The sequence below is a fragment of the Notothenia coriiceps genome, unplaced genomic scaffold (genome assembly GCF_000735185.1).
Source record: "Notothenia coriiceps isolate Sejong01 unplaced genomic scaffold, NC01 NC01_scaffold00033459, whole genome shotgun sequence".
NCBI classification, from domain to species: domain Eukaryota; kingdom Metazoa; phylum Chordata; class Actinopteri; order Perciformes; family Nototheniidae; genus Notothenia; species Notothenia coriiceps.
In genome coordinates this window covers 45,335-55,284 of record NW_011366160.1, presented here as the reverse complement: position 1 = coordinate 55,284, position 9,950 = coordinate 45,335, and the positions used below count along the sequence as shown (strand labels likewise).

General features: G+C 41.5%; 1 protein-coding gene across 1 annotated transcript in view; it reads right to left on the bottom strand.

Moving 5' to 3' along the window:
* Positions 1-1,519: 1,519 nt before the first annotated feature.
* Positions 1,520-9,950, bottom strand: part of LOC104961598 (nicotinate phosphoribosyltransferase-like) — a 12,315-nt gene continuing 3,884 nt past the window's right edge. The window contains exons 2-9 of the mRNA XM_010789921.1: positions 6,142-6,195; positions 5,024-5,124; positions 4,694-4,808; positions 4,509-4,637; positions 4,082-4,184; positions 3,057-3,214; positions 2,014-2,121; positions 1,520-1,915 (exon numbers count right to left, since the gene is read on the bottom strand). Of these exons, the coding sequence (XP_010788223.1) occupies positions 1,829-1,915; positions 2,014-2,121; positions 3,057-3,214; positions 4,082-4,184; positions 4,509-4,637; positions 4,694-4,808; positions 5,024-5,124; positions 6,142-6,195 (855 nt within the window). The 3' untranslated portion in view covers positions 1,520-1,828. The remainder of the gene's footprint in view (positions 1,916-2,013; positions 2,122-3,056; positions 3,215-4,081; positions 4,185-4,508; positions 4,638-4,693; positions 4,809-5,023; positions 5,125-6,141; positions 6,196-9,950) is intronic.

Sequence of the window (9,950 nt, the reverse complement as noted above, 5' to 3'; positions counted from 1 at the left end):
TGTCAGAAGGTAAAGTTGCATTAATACTTTTTTTAGTCACTAGAGGGCATACAAAAGCTGAAAGACATAGCACTGACATATTATAAGGTGGTTCTGGCAATTGTGTTAGCAAACTGCGTATTTACCTATGCTATTTACAGAACAGCAACTTTAACATCGCATTGCAGTTGTGTTTTTGTCAACCCGATGCAAATATGTGCAGCTTTTAATCTTCTTTTACTTATTTTGGTTCCCAACAAGTCCTGAGAAAAGTAACTTTATTTCCCCTGGATGCTGCATTATGTTCACCTGCTTGCTCTAACTCCATTAGACTGCTGATGCTGCTGAGCAGGCAGTTTATAGTTGTTTGATGATTATATCGAACGTATAGGTTAAATAGATGATCCCCAGAGACATTTTGACAAGGTAATAAAAATGAAAAGTACAAGATTTGTCTGAGAAATGTAAGACAGTATACAAATACTGTTTGACTTGTATACTGTGCCTGCTAACTATAACATGTTGTATATTAAAGGGTCAATCTGTAGTTTCTTTCTTGGTTCACATACATGATTCAAGAGTTACTTTCACGAGTAAATAAAATATCTATATTTTTTGTCCTGCAACTCATTCAACATTTAAAATATGGGCACTTTTTACTCCCAATGTTCACAGCAATAACTGATGGATGAAAGCAAATGTACTACCTTTATCCAGAGGTAAATAAAGTCCCGGGCGCCGTACATAATGGCAGCCCACTGCTCCTAACACTAGGATGGGTCAAATGCAGAGAAATAATTTTGTTACATAGTACCTGTACTACGTAATGACAATAAGTTGAATCTTCTTCCTTTTCTAAAGATTTATTTAAAAAAAAAAAAATGTAGGTTAAGAATGTTTAACTCTTATTGATGTGAATAAACCTTTTTTAGGAATATATTTAGGTTACTTTTTTGATCAATTTGAGATAATTAGCACATTAATTTTTCTTAACATTTTTAACAGTGAGACTTCTTTATTTAAATGCTTATCCCAGACTCAAACCATAAATATATCGAGGGATAATAGGTCAAAAGACCATTAGCTTATAATGTTATCCACATTGATGTGTTAACATAGCATGTGTCATTTCATTATCCATTCATTTATCAACTTGTTGAAAACATAAAAACAATTTCCGGAATTATAAAAAATAATAATAAAGTAAAATGGTTGGTTTAAAGGGAACTTTTTCTGTTTCATAATTGTATTTTGTGCCTTTACTGAGACATGTTTATATGCTTTAATGTTCAGCAGCTCTTTATTGTTCTCATACTGCCTGTGCTGCAGCACCTCTTTTCACCCTCTGTCTGAAACCAGAGCCCAGTCTGCTCTGATTGGTTAGTTAGCATGCTCTGTTCTGATTGGTCAACTGCTTAGAGATGTTCTGCCCCTTAGCCTATCACATACAATATGTTGGAGCGCTTGCCAATAGCAGCGCGAGTAGTGATGTCACTATGTTACGGAGTTAACAAAGGAGTCCAAACTAAGGTGTTTCATTCAGGGAAGAAAACAAAAATCTATATAAGACACTACAGGAAGGGGAAATCCTAAAAAGCACAATAGGGCCCCTTCAAAATGTTCTTCCACCTGTCCCTACTGAGCTATCAAGTAAAAAAATATGCTGGACTTCGGTTCATTTTTACCCTGTTGTTTAAAACATTCGTGTATTCCTGTATTTGGAAAGGATAGTGTTAATACTGTTATGCTTTGCATCTCCTAAAAAGTATGCTCTTGTTTTAATTTCAGTTACTTTGGAAAAAGAATGTTTAGAATAACGACAGGAGATGAAAACAAAGCAGTTGTCTTTTTAGTTGGCTAACAGAAAGTTGCTGTTGTTGGAGCTTCCTTTTCGGATCTCTGTGACCAGGGTATGGAGCTTCTCTGACAGCGCCACCTGGAGGGAGAGAAAGCCAAAGATAAGATAGGACTTATTTAGCATTCTGTATCTGTGAGGAGGTCTGAGAAAGATTGTTCTCAGTGTGTGAAGCTCACTGTGTAAGAGTCTGGCTCCTGCAGCCTCTTGTGTCGAGAGTGCAGAGTCTGGAGGGAGCTCTGGACCTTTGCTCTAGTTTCTGTAGCGCTGCACAGAGGCTGTGTGACCTAAAGAGTGGGAGACACATTCATGAAGACTTAACTCCTACGCAGCAATATCATCTTGTTTTGTGCTGTTCAATGCCTTCTAAAACATACTTTATCATATCAAATACTTATCAAATCTCTATTTTTAACAATGAATGTTTGTAAGGGAGTATAGTAGATGTCATTGATGTCATTTTATTACCTGTGCTTTCTCTTTGTTTGAGATGCCTATCAAGTAACCTAATCAAGTACATGACTGTGTATATGCCTTAGTATTACTTTCCCACAGTACCTCTCTAAAAACATGTCCCTAAACTGGCTGCTCTCTGATGTGGTTAAGCATAGAGAGAAAGACAGATGGGGAAGAATACAAATCGCCCACTTTTTGGGTGTGTCATCCCCATGAAGTCCAGAGGGGCTCAACTGTCCAATACATCAGTATATCAAGCAGTGAGAGAAGTTATCAGGTCCTTCAGCACCAGTGATGGAAAGGGTACTCAGGTCTTTTAATTGAGTAAGAGTATACTGTTGCATACATCGAAACTACTTAAGGAAAGTGGAAGGACCTCAAAATTGTAATTATTTGCAGTACTTGCAGTGGTGTAAAACCATTCTTACCAACGCAATGTAGTTAAAGTATCAAAAGTACAATTCCTCACTCTGCAAACAAGGTCCCAAAACATGATAAAAACATGTTTGGTCTCGCAACAAAATTCTTCTTACTACTGAAATAAGTCCACAATGGAGCTAATGCTCTGTGTATACAGACTCCTCCTCCACCTCTGGTGTACACTCAACACACTGTGTTGAAAAAATGAATAGCAATATGGATGTGATGAGAAAGAAAGAACAACAACCAAAAGAATCCTGAAACAGTATATATATATATATATCTATATATATATATTATAAATGTCAGTTATGTTGTAAGGATTTCAGACTTTGAGCATCCTCACCTGTCCTTTGGTGAACATGTCCTGGCGCAGACAGATGACCTGAGCGGGAATGACTGACACACAGGACGTGTCGCAGCTCAGAGGGTAACAGCTCACAGAGACCCCTGCCTCAGGAGGAGCCTCCGCTACCAGACACACCAGGTCCAGAAAAGCATGGCCTGCAAGGGAGGAAAGAGAGCTGTGAAATTTACACACAGAGGAGCTCAGTGTACTGTTTGTCACATCAAACGTTTCTACTCTAACAGATTTTTCATTTGGGAAGAAAATACACTGTTATGAGGGTGGCCATGGTTTAACCCAAGGCTAAAGGTTTATATGCTGCCAAATTTCAGTTCAGTCAAATGCAAACAACATGGATCAACTTTAATTGGTGTGGCCTTGGGTCAGTTACCTTAAACTGGTTTTAGATTAGGCTAGTCTAGTAAAGTCTGTTTCATAAATATTAAGACTAACCTTAAATGGAGTAGCATAGTCAGACACCTTTCCCCCTGGCTAAAGAATGAGGTGAACCTTTTGCTATGGCAACAATCTATTAGAAAGGCAGTTAGCTCACTATTCCGACTGTTTACCCAGCAGACAGGTTTTCAGCGGGTGTAAAGTGTATAGATCTACTGCTGCTAAGTGACGCTGTTGCTGTTCATCGACCATCTTTTTTTGTTGTTGTAAGTGTCATATTTTACCTATAATATATTGCGCAACAAGCTATCTAAGTTAATCTTACAAAAATGCACTCAAAGGGGAGGCTTTATGCAACAGCCCATGTACATGCTAAGATTAGCCTTATCTGGGTACATTATTTTCTCAAAGTATAATAAACAATCAAGAAAAAATATAGATAATCACTATTGATGGTCAAGATTGAGAGGGCTACATGATTGTGTTATGGTACCAACCACATCTTGTCAGCATGAGGAGCCCCGTTACTGAAATTGCCCTGCCGTAGCTCTTGTGATGGCACAAGCAGCCAAAACTAAAGTAGGATGGTTAGAATGCAGAGAGAAATAAGTGGGTGGATGAGTCCTCACCCTCAGCATCTATCAGCCTGTAAACAGCTTTCCTCCCAGGGACAGTGCTCTTCTCTGGGTCCTCGCTAATCTTCATCCTGGGACTAGCCCTCACCTCCACCAGCTAACGTACAGACAATAAAATGGCATCATACAAAGGTTAACATAAAATAAATCAGTGCTAGGGGCGTCGCCCCACCTCTTCCCACATTCTAGATTGTCATTAAAAAATACTTACATTTTATACATTTTTTTTCAAAGGCAGACAGTTCCAGACAGTTTCACTCAGACACCAGTTGGTTCAGAGCGAGTTTAACTTTGCTACACAAAGTGCAGATTGCAACAGAAACAAAAGACACAGGGGAGGAAAACCCTGATGCAGTCAAACACAAACGTGGGAGACATGGATTTCATTTCCAGAGAGGTTGAACCTCCGATAAACTTCTACCTCAGCATCCCGGAAGACCAGGTCCGCTGTGAGCTGAAGGACAGCGAGGCGAGGCTGAGACCGGGGAAGTCTGAGGGCAGAGTCCACCTGGACATTCAGGAGGACCTGCTGGCTAACTTTCTCGATTACCTCCAAGAAAACCGGGAGAAAACAAAGCTGCAGGAGGGAGAGATTACTAACCTCACTGCTGCTCTAAAGAAGTCTGAATGTCTGAATATGCTGCCCAGCTCCAAGAAGAGAAACAGGCAACACCAAACTATCGGCTGCTCTGAAGGAGGCAGAGCAGCAGCTGGAGAGCAACTGCATCAAGACAGACACCGAAATAAAGGATCTGAAGGAAAGAGAGCAGGAGTGGCAGAGGTTGAAGTCAACCATGCTCCAGGTCAAAGAAAGGATGAAGCAGAATCTGGATCGGCAGTGGCAGGAGGAGAAGCCTCAAGCAGAGTCTGCAGGAGAAGGAGTGGAAGGTGGAGAAGACTGCCCTCACTGCAGAAATCCCAGAGCCTCCATCTCACCCAGGTGGAGATGTAGGAGCCTGATGGCTGCTCTTCAGAAAACCTTTGAAGATCAGGTGGAGAGGGAGCGCTTCCTCAGGCAGCAGGAGAGAACCTCCGTGCTGCAGAAGACATGAAGAAATCAGGTCTTCTTCAGGATGAAGAAAGGATGAGGCCAAATCTGGATCGGCAATGGCAGGAGGAGAACTCCACGCTCCTTCAGAAGAAAGGACGCCTCCAGCAGTCTTCAGGATAAGGAGGACGAGTGGAAGGAGACGCAGAGCTCCCTGAACGCTCGGCTGGAAGGTTTGGAGAGCCAGGTCACCAGAAAGGAGAGAAGAAGCAACTGGTTTAAGAAGCTCTTGCCCTGCATCTACAGTTCCACACTGAAGAAATGAATGAACTGTGTAATATGTGAAAATATGTAATGTTTGCTGTATTGTTGTTGTTCAAAAAGGGTAAGGCATAAGGGGACAGGCACTGGGTTCTTTTCAATCAAGGTTAAAACCTTTCTCTTAATGCAGCCTATCCTGAGATCCTTTAACCGTGCCTTATCATTGCACTTTTAGTTGCAGCCAGTATTCTATCGCTTTTATGAATTGTCTTTTTCGATATTGTGTTGGTTTGTTTTTTATTATTATGTGTTGAATGCCTATGTGAATAACTTTGAATTGCCTCTGTGTCTTAAAATGTGCTATACAAATAAATCAACCTTGATAACTGTGCCTGTTGCTGTGGTCCTGCCTGATGCTCACCTTACTACCTCTTTAATGGCACCCAGAGGATTGTTGACCTCCCCCTGGATCCATCTTCTTCTTATACTTTATGCATTTTTCAAGCATTTGGATGTATTATCTTTTTAATTTATACTCAACATCTATTGCATGTCTGTCCTGGGAGAGGGATCCCTCCTCCGTTGCTCTCCTCAAGGTTTCTTCCATTTCCCCCATTAACTTTTCTTTGGAAGCTTTTCCTTGTCCGATGTGAGGGTCTAAGGATAGAGGGTGTTGTATTCGTATTCATATTCTGTAAAAACTGTAAAGTGTGTGACACAGCTCCTCCTGCGGGGTGTCAGGTTGAAGGTGTCAGTCACATGACAGCCCTCACATGCTCTTTTACATCAGGCGTCACAATCTTACGCAGGCTGACATGCGACATTCACACTCTCCTGGCTCTGCCACGCAGGCATATTTCTGGGGATTAACAATGAGTGATATGTGTAATGAGGACCAAATGTTTCACACAACTAGGCCTCCACCTGGGGACTTCCAGTTGCCTTATCATGCCTTGAAATACAACATGGGTGTGACAGTGAATGTCACATGAGGCCAACTAGAAAATACAAGAATCAGTTTCAGAAGATAACCCCATTTGACTCAGTTATATGACATATGTTTTGAGTTTGTGTATAAGTTTGCTTGAATTTTGGTAGAGCCCCCCTATATATTCCGTATAACATATGAAAACATAAAAGTTTTATGCGTTTTGTATAGTACGTAAATCGGTAAGGAGTAAAGCGAGTTAAATTGTGACAGAAACGTACCCGACTCGAACTCCTTGTCGCTGGTAGATGGTCATAGATACATGCATGTCGCAGAGGTTCGCGAAAGGTTGCCGTTACAGGACCTGACAGAGAGGACTAACCACCTCAACCCAGGGTTATCGGCATCGCGGTGAAGACACTGAAGTGATCTTTACAAGTTTAGACCTAGTCAGACATAGTCTAGACAACGTCGGCGGGAAAAATTCTCTAAACCCATACCTCCTTTTATTCCAAGTCCATACAGCCTGTGACACCAACTCACAGGACCTTCGTGGCCCCTGTGTATAAGTACATATTTTTGCCATGTTTTCACGTAAAACGTACTATCCAGTGGAAATCTAGTCTCAACGAAGACTATCCAAATTCAAAGTTTTGTATATTATATGCTTAATTAGACCGGAACGTGATTTTGTTAAACTCCCATTAGCGATAATAACTATAGTCTTGTTGGGTCCAGAGTGCCGCGTAAAGCACATGTACAGTGCTTTAATTAACTTAGATATACTAACACAAGTGGTTGTGCTAAAAGGGAAAGAAAGCACAGTTGTCTTACTGAAATTTCGTTACGAAAAGATAACCGATCACACAAACACGGACGTTGTACAGAAAAAACGGCATCCCAGAACCTTCGGTCTTCGCGAACACCAAATATTTTAAAAGAAATGAGTTATACTTCGGTGCTAATAATAATAATTTTTTTTACATAATTACCGAGACTGAGAAAAAACGGGCAGGCGACTCTTTTATTTACCCCGAGTCTCGGAGCTCATATGACTTTAGACATAAAAAATTTTTAGAAAAAAGAAAGATTAAACAATAAAAATGTAACAAAAAATTTAGCACTGAGCACTTTTTTTACACAACCCACTTGTGCTTAGTCCACATCTAATTTCCATGCCGTAGCATGCAAACCTTGGGACGAGCTACTAGCGATCTTAAACTTTTATGTGCTGGCCGCTTTTAGACGAGAAGAATGTCTCGGGGAGAGGGTTGGTGTAACTTAGCGCGTGTACCCTGGTTACTCCCGTGCTCTTTCAACACGTGTCTACCTTCCGACTGTCCCGTCCGATTCCGTAGGTCAATAAAATCGGCCCGGCCGAGTCTATAACCAGCAATGAAATGTCAATGATGCGAAGTGTCTACTGTAAAGAAGTACCTAAAAAAAGTTTCGAATTCTATAAGTAACGATAGCCCTACAATTCCTCCGTAAGGTACCTTATATTGTTTCACATCGTACAAAGCTTAGCCATATATATACAAGCCACATTTACGTCGGGCTCGGCCACTGCGAGCGTTTCACGGCGCTGTACGTCGCGTCTCACCGTTTTGTTCCCGACGCTACTGTACGTGTGTACACCGTTTACCGTGTAAAACTCTCAGCCTAATGTCCTGCGCAAACATCTACAGGCTGCAACAACAGGTAACAACTCATTCTAATTTTTTTTTTTTTTTTTTGTTTTATATTAGTTTTAGTTGTTTTATTGTATTTTTGTATATAATTGTGGCCTCTTTTTCTATTTTTTATTGTTTTTTTATATCTCATTTATCTTATCTATATACTATATTTTATTGTTGTTATTTGTATCTATATTTCCGTTTATTATATATGTTTTTTTCTACTCGTATCTATTCTTAATTTTTGTATATATATATGTTAACTAGTATTATCCTTTTTATATGATCTTTTTTTCTATTCTTTTATCTATATCGTGCTAATTTATCGTAAAGCAAAAATTTCTTGGCAGGCTGCGAGGTGATTGTTTTGGTAGTTGGTCAACTATATCCTAATTTTTTTACAGTTGTGTGAGTGAGTGGGTGCAGAATTTGTAGGGTTTCTTCACGTGAGACAGAGAGCTATTACACGACCTACTTCAGTGACCGCTGGCTCATTTGGGTTTTATCAGGGTTTGCCGCGTCTCCGTAAAAAGAAAAAGATCAACAGGCTTCAAGGACCCGGCCGTTTACCGACGGCGGTAGGAACGAGTCGAGCCGAGACAACGACTCGAGATCTCGCCTCTTTTCTGCCTGACGGAGGGGACGGGAGACCGACCGCGTCACGACACGTAAATTTTGTGTTGGTTACAGCAGGGATAGGTTTTGAAGGCACAGGTCACATTTATCTTTACTTTGCGTAGACACTAAACCGCGTGTCAAGAACACTGCCAGTGCCATAACTTTTAGTATGGCTCTGCTCATATGCTTTTTATGGGACCATATGGCAATTATGGCAGTATGGCGGGTCCGATCACACACACACACACGAGCGAGCGAGCGAGCGAGTCCCGACTCAAAAGCGAACGGAGCGTCTAGGGAACGTCGTTGGTCCTTTTGTTGTGTCATTGGGATGAGTAAAATACAAGTACGAGGACACTACGCTTACACACAACACCATAGACCTAAAGTCGTCACCAGACAACTTGAAGACACGACACCGGAACCCGCGAACACACTCAACCCGATGTTTGGCGAGCCTCACGCAGACCTGTCGCTGCTAGAGACGTCCGTAGCGACCTTCAGGGCGGCGACACAAGTCTGAGGACGTCGCTCGCACATCACTTCCCCAGTAACGGCTTACACACGTAGAAATTTGCGGAACTTACCTTAATCTGGACTACAGACACAGACGAACAGACAACGAGGAAGTCAAAGAGGCAGAGACGGAAGTGAGTGACTGATAGCAGGAAACCCTGGTTGTTCGTAGGTGTCTCGTTCGTCTCGTACCAACCTCGAGTTGCTCTTCCATCCAATTGACTTGTACACCCAACTAATACTACTTTTGTTCGTCCAAAAAGAAAGGGAAGGGGACTACAAAAACCATTGTAACAAAGTCCTCTTACTCTAGCTACACCAAACCACAACGCTTGGTAGACCAGTGGACCGTTGTTTGGTTGGGAGCGACCCGACCACAATGTTCCCCATTACGAAAAAATTACAAAATATACAAGACACACACGATTATTACCCCACGGAAACAATTAAAAGTCACATGGAGTACGGGACTGTTTTTCATAATAAAATAAAATATACCCGTTGCCAAGGATCAATACGTTTTACGTTGAAACAGAAAATATGTAATTTATACACACAGGGCGAGAAAAGACGGCATGGGTTTAGAGATTTTACCCCCCATGTTGTTTCGACCAAGTCTAAACGACGGATATACGCATTATAACCTTTACACCCCGACCGAATGCGGGTGCCCGGGACAGTCTTTGCAGCGATAGGTCCTTTGTGTACCGCGTTGCACACAAACCTTTATTATAACCAGAAACAATGTAGTCGTGTAAACTTGTAAAATTAGTGGCCCGTCGTAAATCGAGGTCATAGACCCAGTGTTAAGAGGACGTATTCGAGGGGGGAGAAAGAAAAAAAATTTCGATGCCCTGGTCACCCGCCGACCACGTA